Source organism: Calidris pugnax, unplaced genomic scaffold (genome assembly GCF_001431845.1).
Source record: "Calidris pugnax isolate Ruff unplaced genomic scaffold, ASM143184v1 scaffold70, whole genome shotgun sequence".
NCBI classification, from domain to species: domain Eukaryota; kingdom Metazoa; phylum Chordata; class Aves; order Charadriiformes; family Scolopacidae; genus Calidris; species Calidris pugnax.
Genome location: NW_015090862.1, coordinates 13,609,622 through 13,625,591, shown reverse-complemented (window position 1 = coordinate 13,625,591; position 15,970 = coordinate 13,609,622). Strand labels below are relative to the sequence as shown.

The 15,970-nt window shown below is 39.7% G+C and overlaps 1 protein-coding gene across 1 annotated transcript in view; it reads left to right on the top strand.

Annotated features, from left to right (window-relative positions):
• The window catches only part of AKAP13 (A-kinase anchoring protein 13), a 73,184-nt gene that overhangs the window by 30,500 nt on the left and 26,714 nt on the right, over positions 1 to 15,970 (top strand). The window contains exons 5-9 of the mRNA XM_014944571.1: positions 1,211 to 1,394; positions 2,614 to 2,716; positions 7,051 to 7,179; positions 10,918 to 10,960; positions 12,210 to 12,315. Of these exons, the coding sequence (XP_014800057.1) occupies positions 1,211 to 1,394; positions 2,614 to 2,716; positions 7,051 to 7,179; positions 10,918 to 10,960; positions 12,210 to 12,315 (565 nt within the window). The remainder of the gene's footprint in view (positions 1 to 1,210; positions 1,395 to 2,613; positions 2,717 to 7,050; positions 7,180 to 10,917; positions 10,961 to 12,209; positions 12,316 to 15,970) is intronic.

The window sequence follows — 15,970 nt, the reverse complement described above, 5'->3', positions numbered from 1 at the left end:
TAGCTACCATAAAAAAGGCTTAAAAAATTTACTAAATCTTCTTATTTAAGGTTTATTGCAATTTTTACTTTGAAGATGCATATTTGTCAGCTACTTAATGCCTCTAAAGGAATGCAGAACATTAATCACTACTATGCAAGTGTCTACATGAATTTAAAGCTCCTCTGGTTGTTAAAATAATCTGCACAATCTATAGCGTGTTCTCCCTTTCTTTTGCTTATATGTCAGCTTGCTGGCCACTTAAATGTCACAATTAGCCTCAAGTTGGGATGTATATCCAGGGTGGGCCTCTGCTTCAAGCTAGCAGGACACTGTGTGCAGGAGGTCAGAAGAATATCAAAGCCGAGAAAGATGAGATGAAAATAATCACATGTGAAAGACAGATTGTTTTGTGTAGGTGAGAACCTCTACAGAGGTTGGGCAAAGCTTTTATTACTGTCAATTCTGCAAGCAAAAGTTTGGAATTTTGTATAGGTTTGAGTGATTATGTCTGGCTCCACTGGACAGAGTTAGCTTCATCAGCAAATGATAAAATAGGGTTGATTGGCTGATGAAGACATCTTTTTTTGAATAAAATAATAATTAAAAAAAAAACCCAAACAGTAAGAAGATTAATAAAGGAAACCAGCTTTGGGAAAAAGAAGGACATTATCAGTGCTGATGCTTTGTGCAGTGGCAAGTGCTAAACAGTCAGCAGAGATGAACGTTACAAGCAGCCCAGAGCTGATTTTGTAGCTGCTGGGAGGGGTGGTAGTCTAGGACAGGCACTACTGTGCTATGTGAGGTTGTTTAATTTGGGTGGCTTTATTCCCAGGGATAATAAAAAAGCTAGCAAAGAGAATACGTGGAAATATCAAAATCTTCAAAAGAGGTGTTTCTAGATTTTCTTGTGAACCATTCAAGAAAGAGGTGGGGGGGGGGAAGTGGGAAAGCCCATTGACCAAGAGTTTGAATGGTTGTTCTCAAGCAACTACCATGTCTCGTTAGAGGCACAAAGCTGCTGCTATATTAGTTATGAAGAAAATAGAAATCCCTCCACTGCTGTCTGCACTTGGTTGTTGAGAAGTGACATGCTGAGGAGTAACATCAGCGTTTACTTGCACAGTTCAGGTAGTGACTGCCTTGTGTTTTACACTTGAAGGTGCTGCGTGCTAAAAGACACCAGTCCCTAAGAATTTGTCAGGATCTAACCTCCATGGTTTCTATTCAGTTACAGCCTAGAAGGCCTTGCGGGAGACTCTGGCGAGAACAAGAAGCCTTCTACAAATTTGGAGGCTTCTTCTCTGAGCTCCAAAGACCTCAGACGGAGTCCACTTGCCAGCAATCAGTGCGGGTCCCTCGTCTTGCTCTCTGAAGAACTTGAGCAAGGGGAAATCAGAGACTACGATCACCAGGTAAAGCTGTCTAATTTCTGTTAGATTTCTAGAAAATGCTACATCAGTGTTTTCAAGTAATTTTCCCAAGACACAGTTTCACTGTGAAGGCTTCCACCCTGTGTGTGTGATATTGAAGTCTTCCATCTTTAACACAGAGGAATTTCCCCTGTCTTAAATTTGCTCCTTGGTTCTTTGGGGCGATGTGGTTGATGGGTGAAGTCTTAGGATGAAGAACAAGAAATATCCCAGTTTTCTTCCGTTGATTGCATGACTAATCATGGATTATTAACTTTTTAGCATCTATGTAGTGATACTATCAATCTTAGGTGTTGCAAGGTTTCCACAATTAATGCTTATGCTGCCTTTTGCAGACCCAAAATACACACAAATACCAAGTACTAATTTATCTGTTAAAGGTTACAAGTTGTTTTCATATCGTAGGAGGAAAATAAAGATACTGTTTTTCTTTTATAGATGTGACCAGAATCAAAAGGCTAATTATTATAAGCAACACTTAAGCAAAATGTTACTTGCATATTAAGAAAATTTAGAGTGATCTCTCCAGAGCGGAAGTCTATGATAGCTATTAAGGACAGATGGGCCACAATATTATGAGAGTCTCTGCTTATTTTTATTAAAGAAGCAATTATAGTCTTAAAAGCTATAAACACCCTGGATTTCTGAGTTTAAAGTTTCAGCTATAGTATTTTCTGGGTTTATGCCAGAATCATTAGACAGCCAGTCTGTTAACCTCCTAGAGTCACTGCCGTACATCAAGGCAGTAAATTAGTCTTACAAGATCCGGCCTGTAAGAGCTGTTATGTCAAGACTCTTATGTCTTCTCTTGTTGTGAGGAATGGCTGTTTTGGTGAACACACTGTTAGACATCAGATTTTTTACCATGTGAAACCATGGTAAAAAATCTCCTCAACTATGCTGAGGAGTTGGCATCACAGCAGTAATTTCAGTGGCCAGAAAATCAATCAGCCAGAGTCCCTCTGTTTGTCTTACACTTAAAAGACAAAACAAAATGTTGCATTTCACCTATGCGATACTGATTGCATTTTTTGTGATCCTTGCATTTCTGACTTGTTACCTTATACCAGGATCATTTCAATTTTTTGCTGTTTCAAAGTGAGAATTTCAGTAAACATGGGTACTGAACTGTAGTCTGTAGTTGGGATGCTGCTGACATGCTTGACATATTTGCTGAGTGTGGTTATTTTCTGTTCTGCAGATGCATCAGACATCGCAGCCGCAAGGATTTAATTTCTGTTCTTCTGCTGGTTCATCTCCACTGACTATGTCTCTAATCTCAATTAGTAAACCATTGCTGGACAGTGAGTAATGCAATTTTCCCTTATCCTCATCCATTCTGTCATCTGTATTATTAAGCATATCTTGCTACCTTCCCAAGGCAGAATTTGCTCATACCTGCTCTTGCTTTCTTATATTATGTAAAATATACGTTTCACTGCTGCATAGAGTTGTGGATGGGAAGAGAAAAGCCCTTCAGTTTAGATCCATATTTTGTTTTTCCTAGCGTATCCCTGGTATTTCCAGTTCTGTTGGGTTTCTTTTGTTTGTTTTTTTCTTAATTAGATTACTAGTAGAAAAACAATGATTTATTGAGCTTGTTATTTAAAAAAAAGTTTGTTTGGCATCCTCTCAGGATTTCTTCCTTTGATGTTGAGGTAAATTCCACTTGAGATCTTCTTTTCCTACTTCTGGATTTTTTTGAAAGTTGAAATATGAAAACTTGAGAATCCATGGCTTCATCTAGTTGGGGAAGTTTGTTGCTATTTATTTTGAGTTAAATGTTTTGGGGCAGTTGGGTGTAATTTATTGAATCTCATTCCTGAAAAAGTTAGTAAAAGATGATTAGGTCAAATTGTTCAGTTTAGCTAAACTGAAGTGATAACAAGCACTTAATTTTGCAACTTGACTGAATTGATACTTTCAGCTGAAAAAGCTGTTCAAAAGGCTGCAGCTGGATGTGCTTAGGAAGGGACATGTTACACGTGTTTTCGTTTTATTAATTACCAGCCAGAAACAGTATTGACATTTTAGATCACGTCTTGCCAATCAGTGATGGTCTCTGATCTTTTCCTCTTTATTAACATGTTTCTTCCTCGCAAAGCTGAACAAGGGAAAGATGCTTTTAAGACAGGCTTTTCATTCATGCAGGAGGCTTGCCGGAGGAAGCTTACAGAAATTGTGCTTTGTAGGAGATGTTTTTTTAATTCTTTGCCATCGTTCTTCCATGATTAATAAGCATGTGGCCTAACGTATGTGTCCCCCAGCAACGGTAACCAAAACACTGTCAGATCTGTCCTGTGAAGAGACCGGCTCATGCTCTGTGTAATGGCGCACCCTCTTTCCTCCTTGGGCTAAAGTCCTTCATTATTTTTTGGTTTTTTTGAAGCAACCAATTTATTGGCATTGCATCCAGTTGCTAACCAAACACCGTAAATAACTCAGCTAGCTCCCAGAAAACACGCTCTTGGTGGCTGAGAGCTCCTGGCCGGCTGAGGGCTCATCTCCATCTCTCTCCCTTGAGATGTTCCTTCAGGCCCACCACGGGCTGGGAGGACGGGTTATGACAGCAGAGGATTTTATGCCTACATCTTGGAATCAGACAACTTGCCACCTTCCATGTTTTATGACCCATGTTAAAAATGCCATGAGGGCCTGAGCTGGTGGTAGACAGGTTTGATTATCCCATCTTCTTCTGGAGGCGGCCTAGCGACAATGGCCTCCCTCAGAGAGAAGGAAAAGAGGAGGTGTAGAATCTTTCCAGAGGGGCTGTGGAAGAAATAGCAGGGTTAGTCTGCTTTGAGGCGGATGTCTGTGAGTTTTGGACACTAAAGTTAAAAATTACTAACACTTCTGTGAGCTTTATTTTCTCAGTACTTCGTTTGCAACACCTCAGAAGGGCCTCATTTTTATAGGAAGGTGGTTTATGAAAATCAATGCATTTGAAGCAGTTGATGTGAGCATCCAAAAGGATTACTCACCTTGAAAATTTAAGTCATGGATTCTCTTCCCAACTCTGACACTTTCCCGACTTCGGAAACTTCAGTAAATGACTTCATTCTTCCTCAGTCACTTTGAAAGAGGAATAGTGTTACTTGCGTTCTGACCATCAGTCCACGTGAAGCAGATGGGTGCTTTTTACAAGAAGGCCTTAGTGTATAAACTCCCTTATATCACCTAGGTTTGACGTTCATCTTATTGCAGCAGAATACTTCAGAATTATGCAAGATTAAATCCTTGATTGCATGGAGGTGAATTCTAGGAAAAGTTCTAATTCTTCTATGCTTCCATAATTTTGTGGTAGGTGTTTAAAAAAATTTCTCTGATCCCTGCAAATGTGTCTGAATGGGAAGAAAGCAACAGGTTCTGCACAAAAGCTTCAAAAACTAAATCCAAATGAATAAACATATGGAGGGCTTTCTCTTATTTTTCCTGTTTACTGTCAGATGTACTGAGGCAGGAGCAATTTCTGAGACTGAGTTTCTAACCCACACTCCATCTGATGTCTCAGATGTTCCAAGGGCTGCTGTGGCCATTCACAACTGTTAATCCTTCAGCATTTTATAGAGGGAGGTCACAAGAGCTGTTGGCTGGAGTGCTCGGAAGACTGCTTTGGGCTTTGGAATAGCAAATTTCCAGTGTGGAGCATTGTTATAAAGCCAGGAACTGCTATAAATAAAACCACTGAAATGGAAGTTGAATTGAACTGTGCTGGAGGAGGTGGTTCTATTTACAGTAAAGGATTATTGTTCATTTTGACTTTTAGTCTAAATAGACAGTAGACTACAGAAGAAAGCAGTGTTGCCTAGTCATGTTCTTCAGGTCTGGGACACTAGAACAACTCCTTTCAAAGGCAGTCTAAACAAAATTAATTCATGAATCTTGGTAAGAATTCTTCAATTTAAATGCCTTTCATTTAGTCCCTCTAGGGTTGTTCTGCTTGCGTTGGAAGAGTGTGTGCATAATTTTAGTCAAATCACCTCTAGGCAATTGGCATTTATGACTAGTGGCTGAAGGAAAATTGTAGAGGAGTTTGCTTTGCATTGCTTGCATTGCACTGGATATTCCTCAGATAGTATTTTTATTTTCTGAATTCAGTTTTGGGGTATGATATCAGAAATACAAAAAATTATCTTTGTATGTGGCTGAAAGGACGCGTTATATTCTGTGATTCTGTAATTGGTACTTCTTTCTCTTGGAAGTTTAATATCGATAAAGTTTTTAGCCTCTTTTCCCTGTTGTGCAAACAAATAGATTTATCTGTGCCATGGAATGACTTAAAAATGCCTGAATATACGCACTGAAGATATTTAATATAGGTGCTTAGTGTAGGACCCTTAGGTCAGACCTGTCCAGGGCAGAGTTTCCCCAGTCCTGTCCCAGTCATCTTTCCTGAGGACACACTGATGCGTAATGTGAGAGATGGGTATCCATCAACCTAACACTGGTGAGGTCACAGCTCAGTGGTTTCCACCTGTGGTTATACGATGAGAAGGTTTGGGAAATACAGCCCTTGGGCATCTCCATAAGAGGCTGTGGAGCAATTTCAGTTCAGAGTGGCTAGCTGGCTCCTACATCTCTTTTCAGAGAAGACTGTACTTATAAAGAATTGTTGCAAAGCTGCTGCTATGCAAGAGTTGCTCTTAAAAATAAAATATTTTAAAACAGGAATTACAGTAAACCTTTTTAATTTGCAAAGTTTGCAGACGAGGGAATGAACAAATAGCAGGAATTCCTGGAAAAGTGCATAGTACTGGAAGATAAATATAACTTCACAAATTGAAATAAGCAGAAGGCAGAGCAGTAAGGAGAAAAAATGATTGAACTCGTTGTCATTATCCCACTAATGGGAGATTTGGTGTCACAGACTGATTGCTGAGTTTGGCACTGTGTTTGGTGTGTCCAAACAGCTTTGAGCACTGTCCCCAGGTAAAGAAAGGAAAGGGTTCAGAGGGATCTCATCTTTAGGCAGTTTCTTTATAATAAGGACTGTGAGTTTTAGAAGAAGGCAGGAAAAGAGATGCTTGTTTGTTCTCTTATTTTGGAGAAGAAAAGAAGGGAAATGTAGGTTCTCTCCATTTAAAAGCTGGAAGCTTTTAAGGGCGTAACATTACCAAAACAATGTTGGTTTTTTAGAGGTAGAAGTAGCAAGAACCTCCCTAGGTAAATAAAGTCAACACTTCAGATAAAGTATTCTTGCTATACCCAGCAGATTTGATGTCATTTAACTGCAAAAAGCACCCTTGAACAAACACCTTGAGTTGTTCTAGTTTGATTCCTTGGCAGTTATTTAAATGAAGCAGAGATGCTTTGTCCAGACATCCACTAAATTGTTGGTGTTCTGTTTGGGAAAATAACTGTTCTTCTTTAAGAGTTCCTTTAAAAAGGTGACAACAAAGATAAGAAAACCTTGAACCTCGCCTTATGCATGCAGTGAGACCTGCATCCTCTGAAACCTGCATCCTCTGCAATTTGCAATTTCTCAGTTCTTTGTTTCTTGTGCCTTTTCTGAAGCCAGCTGCTTTGCAGACATTTCCTTTGCTTTGGTTTTAGTTTGCTTTGGCCGCTTTCCTCTCCTTTTTATTATTAAATGCATTTTCAAGCATGCTCTAATGTCTGCTGTTAACCCACTTCTCAGCCCAGGGCCGGACTCGACCATCGAGACGAATCTCCTTCTCCTTCAGCATCTCTCCACTCATTCCTAAGTCTAAAACTCTCTTTTCTATTGGCTCTTCTTCCAGTGATGAGGAGGAGGAGGAGTTGGATAGTAAGTAATGGTTTTCTGTGCATTGCAGCCATTATGGGTGGAAACAAAGGGAAATCTGGTTTTGTGCTTTAGACCTTGAAGTTACACCTTGCAGACGTTGAACTAATCTTTGTGTTGCATGATGTCTAACAGCAGTATCTTAGTCCTGTATCTGCATACTAACTAATGGCAGAATAAAAGGATTATAATCCAGGAGGATTATAATCTGCAAGATGGTACATCAACACCATCTCATCTGGCTAGTTTTGGTCTGTATCCACGTGCAAATATCATCATCTGCCACTCTACGCAGCAATATAGTCATTACCTTTTAATTAAAACCAAAATACTTGTCTTGAGATTGTTGCAGTGCACGGAATTAACAGAAGAGGTAGATTCTTTCCCTCCCTAGGTGAGACTGAGCAGCTTGGTGGAATTAGGAGAAGAGTAGAGAAGCTCTGACATAAAATTCTAACAATCTTGGTTACAACTTCACAGTTCTCCTACTGAGCAAAAAGCATACATTGCAGCCAAACATCTTTAATGGTCAAGGTGTTCGTATCTAGGTCCTGATATTATAATCAGAATAGTTTTGTTGGGAAACAGGCCAGTGTTACACGGTAGCTTTTCTTCCTCCTGCAAACTCCATTGCTAAAAAAAACACAACTAAGGCAGCAGATTGAATTAAAGTAATTTAGACTCCTTTTGGTTTTTTAAATAGGCTTATCAAAGATAATTGAAAATGCTTCCTATTTCTTAAGCATGTTTTATTAGACTGTTGAAATAAACCAGAATAGATAATTCTCTAGCTAAAGAGAAAATTCAAGGCAGCTGCATTAGTTGGTTCAAATCAAAGGTTTGCAAGGAAACTAGCCCACATCCCTTGTGTTCATCCTGGGATGGGGGGAAATTGCTTTCTAGTCCAAGAGATTTTGGTTGCTTCTTGAATTTAAAAAATCTCCACACCATCCATGTTGTAGGTATCTAAATTCTCCTCCTTTCCATTCCCAGTCTTCACTGTGGGTTTGTCTTCTTGTTTGTTTGCTTAAAGCATCCAACCAGTTAAGTAATTTCTAATAGTAAGGCTGTAGGATATAGCCATTTGGGGGGGGTATTTCTGTTGGCCAGTACTTATTTTCCCTCCCTCAGCAGTGCTGCTGTTACCGATGAGCATTTAAAGTAACGTTGGATATTGTCTCAAAGAAAAATGCTGCCTTCTTTTACATGGGTTTTATTCCCTCATATTTGAGGGTACTGTGGTGACTTTATGTAAAGGTTGGTTTAGCAATAGCTATTCATAAGACTGCTTTGGCAATGGGCATTTTTCATGTAGTGGTCCCAGACAAGTTTATTTTTTCCTGTCTTCAGGGTTCATTTCTCATGAGAGGATGGATGTGTTAGCATTGAAATTGCACTTGCATTTTACTTGCCATTCCTCAACATCTCCATGCCTCCTTTTCTCTAGAGTATGGAGAATTAGTTGCAGGTTTTTTGATATGATGTATTTAAGATGTGCATTTCAGATGGCTGGATAAGCCACCCTGTGTATTTTAGAAAATTATTGTGAAGCCTTTGGATTTCTTGACCCACAGAAGTTTAATTACTGCCAGCATTAAGGAGTTGTGAGCTGGTTTCTTTGGTTTGCAATATCCTAGTCCAGTCTCTGCTCTCTGCATAATGGACCTTGGTGAATTATTTCAAGTCCAGCTGGCATAGGAAGTAATTTAGGTGGGTGATGCTTAAAAGGTGTTCAGTTAAGTACACCAAAATTTGGCTGCTAGCCCAGATTCATTGGACATAGATAGCAGTCCTGGCCTTTGAGCAAAACTAACTTCTTTGGTGGGCTGCAAAATCAGTTTTTGCAGTTCCATTTTGAACCTGGTCATGATGAAACACAAAAATTATGGAAATACACCTTCTTTGCCCCACTCCACCCAAAAAAAAAACCCCCTAGATGTGTGCTGTTCTATGCTTATCTTCTTGGGCTTTATATCTTGCAGTATAATGTTGACGGTATGATGTTATACTGTAAACTAAAATATGAAATCATAAACAGGCTTTCACCTTGATTTTTGTCTGGATCCATTTTGTCTGCCAGTGTCAAGAATCCCCCACTTTTAAGATAAAAAAACTATTGCTTTAAAAGATAAATGGTACATAATTCAAGTTCCCATAAAATGTACTTTCTCGAGGTGCTGAAAAAGTCACAAATATCAAATTATTACAGTTCTTGATTCAGCATTTGTTCATATTTCTTATGTTAGCTGCAAAGAAACAAAAAGGCTTGTGAAAACACTTTAAATCCAATCAAATTGATGACTATTAAAAAAAAAAAAAGGAAAGAGTAAGGAGACTTAACCCATGTTAAAAGCAAACTAGAGGTGAAATGTGAACCAGAGTCACTGGAGTGTTAAGCAGGGAGTTGGGAGGCTGTAAATTGCTTGTGTGATCTCAGGTGCTTAGGTAGTAGATATCGTACAAAAACCCAGCACTGTCAGGAAATTGAATAGTGGAGTTCATTTGATATACGTTACAGCATTACTAACTTTGATGTACTTGGGATAGATCATTAATTAGATAAAAGATTTTGCAGGAAGATATTATGAGGGATCTGTAAGCAGGGATTAGGTAGTGGCGCATGCCTGTATTTCAGTTTTTCAATATGAAGAAGTGATATTTCTGTCTCAGGCTGTTCTGACACTTGAATCAGTGGTTAGGAAAATGTATATTTTAGAATCATAAAGCATAACATTGTACACGCAGTTTTTCCTAATGCACTTACTGCTTTTGGATAGAGGACCATCTTTGCCTCTGATGTCAAGTGGCTCTTTTGCATTCACCCATAGCTTTAATATGTTAACAGAATTTGAAGCCAAAGTACTGTTTTTCTTACAGTGTATATGCAGAAGCCTAATAAGATGATCAGTCATGCTGTTTCTTGAACTTTAGATAGGACTGCAAACAGTGCTTGTAATGAGGAGTTTGTGGAATCCTGGCAAGCCCAGTTTCTCTGGAGAGAACCGTCTCTCCACTGGGTCAGATCATCCTGATTTTTTAGTATTCTTCGACGGTTCTGGTAAATTGTATCAGCTACCTAATGTGCTCCAAACGCATTGGGCAAGCAGGTTTCTTGTGGTATAAAGAGAATTTGTGTCATTGGCAGCGCTTCAGCTTCATGTTGAAAATCAGACTTTCCTCAAGCATAGTGTTGTGTGACTAAGCCCTAGGCTGGTGATGTTTCGTGGAAAACAGAATAAGGCTTCCCTTGTTTCCCTTACTCTTTATGAAGTGCTTCAGGATTTTGATGGGAAAATGAACTATAATTTTATCAAGCAGAAAAGTTTTCTACATGAAACCCGGATGTGTTGTACAATAGGTTCTTTCTAGTGGTGTATAAATAAACGCTTTGTGGCAGAATGATTCTCATTTATACCTATTGTCACTGAATTGGCAGTTCTGATTCAGACACTGATTCTGATTTCACCAGCAAATTTAACAGATGCACATCCTTTGCCTAATAGCTGAAGAATGATAAAAATACTAAGCAGGCTTTCACCTTAGCATCTAATTTGAGTGCACCTAAGGATACAGGGAACGGGCTTTATCCTGAGCACATGAAATCTATTCTAAACACTCACTTCTGGAAAACATTTCCTCTTCCTCTTGAACCATGCAAATATGCAAGCTGTGCTTTTTAAGATCGGTGGGCTAAGATTGCAGTCTAACATGTCACCCCCCCACCCCTCCAATCTTTTCCAGGTGCGCAGGCGTTCGGCGGCCCCACAGGCTCCTCCGTTCAGAGGTACAGTATTCTGGGGGTACCACGTCTCTTCTGGGGGGACTTCTGTGGTGGGCTCTGGTTTGGACACCCAAAAGCCTTCCTGGCACCGGTGCGCTTCAGCTGTAATCACAAGTTGTCAAGCTTGTGAAAACCAGTCCTGTATGTCTAAAGGCTGAAGAATATTTTAGAGCATAGAATATGAAAGTCTCTTCTAGGTCTTATCTGCAGCAAGGTTTTTTGTTTATTGAACAGTATCAGTTTACCCTGAGTTGTATTTTACGTTAAAAATAGTTGTTCCTCTCTTCAGTTAATTCTGTTTGTATTTCCATAACAAAGGCCAGAACAATCATGTTTTTGTACGTTACTTTTCATCCTTGCAAGCTGTAGAGAGGAGATAATCTTTCTGGTGGGTGCTGGCTTTAAAAGTGCTTCTCTTGGAGGAAGGACATTTGTGGCACTGATGGGGGTGGGTGTCTGGTCCCTGTGTCACTCTGATAGCTTCAGCTTTATTTCGTGACTGGGAGGCTCGCTTCTGGTTTCTTCTCCTTGATTTCATTTGTCTTTCTGTCGTCCAGCTTTTGGTTTGTGTTTTATTTCCTACTGATGGTCTGTGTCCTTTTCTTTAATACAGTAATAGTTTCCTCCATAATTTCTTATTCTTACATAGAAGCTGAAGAAGTCATAAGCTTCTGCATGTAAAGACTGGTAGAAAATGTGTGGCATCCCAGAAATGCCTAAAGTAAAACAAATAACCATTAGTTTTTATTACTAGTATTGGCGTTCTCATTTCTCGAGGGAAGGCTTTGCAGATAGTGTGGTTCTGTTAAGGACAGTCACTGCCCTTTCAGAGTTCATTATATGTCTTTCTCTGGAAGGAGAGCTCTCTTTAAAGGATGTGTGCATGTCTGTGCCTTTCTGTCTGAAATACCAATGATTAAATGCCAAGACAGACTGTGTATCTGCAGTATTGCCTCTGTATATGGGCAGATGCTACAAGCTGGTTAGAGGTTATTTGGCCACGAGAGCAGCAGAGGGTGCTATGGCATGGCTGGAGAACCGAGATTGCTTTAAAAACAGAGAAAAAGATGTTTTTGCCTTGAAACATACAGCAAACTACTGGATTGGCATTTTGTCTTCACCTTGCCTTCTCTGGTATAACACCATAATAATTAATAAATGCATTTGTCCTTTAAAAAAGAATCTATCCATTTAATAGATGCTTTAGGGGGAAAGAAGTAATAAAAGCAACCTCTTTCTTTTTTGATTTTAGGATATCTGAAGAGAGCATCAGTGTCCTCCCTGGTAAAAGTGCAACAAAAGTCAGTCGCACCTTCAGCTACCTCAGGAATAAAATGTCCAGCAGCAAGAAGAGCAAAGTAAGTGCTTCTTGTGATTTATACAGCCGTGAAATACCTATAGGCAGCTGACATTACTTCTGATTTTCAGTGTGTTTCCATAGGATGGTATTTATATCCTTGGCTGACTTTTTTTTTTTTTTCTTTTTTCTTCCTTTCCTCCTTTTGCGAGGGGAGGATTGTCTGTGGGGTAATAGGGAATAGCTACATGGGAAATTTTAGCACCCAAAATTGAAATGCTTCTGAGGCGAGTTTTTCTGTGCAGGGTTTTTGCCTGCTTTCCCCACAGAATGAAGCTTCATTTATTATAGAGAATAGATTGTGCTCTGGCATGAGTTATGGCTTTGCAGTGATTGATGGGTCTAATTTTTACAAAACATGAGAGGTGTTTAACAAAATGAGAATGGGGGCTGTAAGAAGGGACTGGCTGCATTGTGTTCCTAGAATGGGGGCTGTAAGAAGGGACTGGCTGCTGAAGGCTGTATTGTGTTCCCCTTTTATTTTTACCTTTGCCACAAAGTTCCTGTGCATTGCTAGAGAAGTTGCTCAAACCTTGACCTTAGATACTTGTATTTTCCTCTTTTTCCCATCCTCGAAACCCTGAGATTTAATTTGCTGAAGGTTAAGCGCTGTTCAGCACAGCTGAATTTCCTGGGAACAGCATTGGTTACAGAAATAATTACATTAATGCTAAATACTTCACACAAATGAGCTGTTGTTGCCTTAGATTGTCCCCTGAAGATTAATACACGTTTGGGGTTTTTTTGGCTTGGTTGGATTTTTTACTTGAATCTCACCTCAGTTTATCATGTCTGACAGAAACCAAGAGCGCTTTACCTCACAGGGAGGGCAATGTGTATTATATAGTTAGGTGATGCGTAGCTGATATGTTGGTAAATAGTATTGGAAAGCCCCTGAGACATGTAATTAGGTATTTTGATGAGTGTCTGAATAGCAAACAGGAAACAAAATTGACATAATGAGCTTCGGGGCCTGTCGCAGATACAAGGCTGGGCTGAAGCATGGGAGAGGTCACGTTTCATCTACACCAGGAAACTTGATTTGAGCCTTTCCCAACACAAGCGTTTGATGTTTCAGCCTGAGTGTTCCTCTAATATAGCTGGGTTTCTGTGCTCTCATAGTCCCAATGCACATTTTAAGACACGTTTTTTGGAAGATTGCATCACTTTTGCAATGAGGTACCAGCTGTAGTGAGATCAGTCATCCGAGCGCATAGTTCCTCTTTAAGGAGCTGCTTTTAAAGGCACAAGCAGCAGGTATCAGGGGCTCAGAGCTGCTGCTGAGCAGCTTTCAGACAATCCTCTTCCCTGCTGCAAAATATAATGTCAAAACAAATCATCTGTTTACATAGAAACCTCTGTGCAAACCACTAGCAAGAAGTTGTGGAGTGTGTTGCCCAGCCTCTGAACGAGACTGGGAAATTTGTTAACTGGTCCTTGCACTTCGGGAGTATAATCTTTAAAGCAAGAACTGTATAAATATATACTATTTTTATATATATATATATATATATATGTATATAAGAGATCTGGTTGGGACAGGTAAGAATATCCAACAGCAGTGCTTTGAGATACTTGCCTTTGTGAAATAGGTGCAGTCTGATTTCACTAATTTCATGACTGTGTCTGAAACTGTTGATAAAGAATTGCTCCAAAATCCTAACAATAATACACATTACAAAAATTGCAGCTTCTATCAGTTATGATATTTTTACTAAGTAAAAAGCCTTAATACCATCCAAATTACAATTTCTTCACTGCTTGCCACAGAATGTTTGCGTTACCAACGTTTTTAGGGCTTCAGCTGTACATTTAAAAAATTTGACCTAGAAATTGATGGGAATGCTGATTTCTCAGAAACATTACCACTGATGAAAGCCTGTAAGAGTTAAAAAGAAAAACAACAAACCTTGAAAGAGGAAGTTAGACAGGAAGAGTTGGTTTCTGCTTCTGTCTGGGCTCTCAGGAGGGAAAGAGGCTTCAAATTCTTTCAAATTAGGTTTTACTTTGCTCCAAACCTTCAGAAATGTACCGTTTTCTAAGATGAACTGAAAAATAAAGCACATCTGAGCTTACTAATGGCAATGGCTCTTTATGAAAATGGTGGAAACAGTTATGTAAAAAAGCCCATTAAAAATAAAAGGGTGTTTGGAGTATTAACTGTAGGGGGATACTGATAGAAGTTTGTGAATTTGCCCATATCTGGCAAATATTTTGTGCTATTCATGGATTAGCAAATCTCTTGAAATTGGTAGCGTGCATTGATTCACGTTTGTCAAGTCTAAAACATGAAATGTCTCTGTCAATTAGAAAAAAAACCCACCTCATTTTCTTCATTTTGGTGGAGAGATTCTGGGAAATGACGACAAAAAAATTAGCATGAGTAATTTCTCTTTTTTCCTTGACCTGCGCAGTTATTAGGCAGGGCTATAGCACCAACAGGGTTTCAGTGTATCTAGTAAGAGTTCTGAGTTGGAAAGGAGTAGGAGACAGGCACTATTTGTGCCCTGTAGAGCAGGAGGAGCTCAAACACACGAAACCTTTCTGTCTGGGAAATCTTCTGCAGCACTTTGCTTACTGAAGTACTACATTGTGACACTGAGGTATGGTAAAATTCAATCTTTCTGTATTCCAAACATCACAGAGGGTTTGATTTACCACCTTCTGCCTTTTAAATGGATGGTCTCGTATTGACTTGTGACTTCTAAAATATTAATCCCATCCTTTCCTGCTTGTATATATATTTTTTTAAAAAAAATATATTTTTTTTTTAGCAGTGGGAGCTAGGGTAGGGCAAGATGAAAGCAGCAGGAAAAGTAGCTAAAATCATCTTCAAGGAAGTTAGCAGCAATCGTCCCGCCCTCTCTCTTTTGCTCAACTCCTCTCTGCCTGCCATCCTCCCCGTCGCGATGGGCTAACGCTAGTGGGGAGCAGATCTCCTGCCTCCCGGGGGAAGGATGTCCATAAAATGGAATAAATTTGCCGAAGTACCTCAAATAACAGTGAAGCTGGTAGGACTTAAGCATTGGGAGGTAAGAGCTTTGTGGTTATTTCGCAGGGGGACCCGCTGCCGCGGCGCACGGTCGGTTATTTTGGGCCGTACGACCGAGTTGCGGTACCTCCTGTGTCAGCCCAGGGCGGCTCAGGGTCAGCTATGAAGCTGTGCTTCAGGTCACGCTGCCAGCTCTGATAGCACAGGAAAACAGATTTGCTTTTACAATCCCTTTATTTAAAAAAAAAAAAAAAAATCAGAAATAAAATCTCATTTTGAGACCTTGTATTTCAGCAGCATGGCTGGCATCCCCTGTATGAAGTTGCTGTTTCCTCCTTGATGGTGGTGCACCCACTTCCTGTTTTTCCTGAGGGCGTTCAGTTTTAATTAAAACGTTTTTTACAGTGATTTTATGAAGACAGGATATTATTCCAGACTCCAGAATTATTGGGATTTGTAGTAAATGTCAGGTACATTTCAAGTGTAGGACGGTGAATCTCCATTCAGCGTTTTAAGCATGGGAGTTGCAAGATCTGCCTTGAGCATAGCATGATTTTTTTCTCCTGGAGCCTCACAAGTCTTGGCAATGGAGCAAAACTCCAGACATCACCTTGATACCATAACCAAGGACTAAACTGCAGAGTTTTAGTTCTTGAATCCTGCT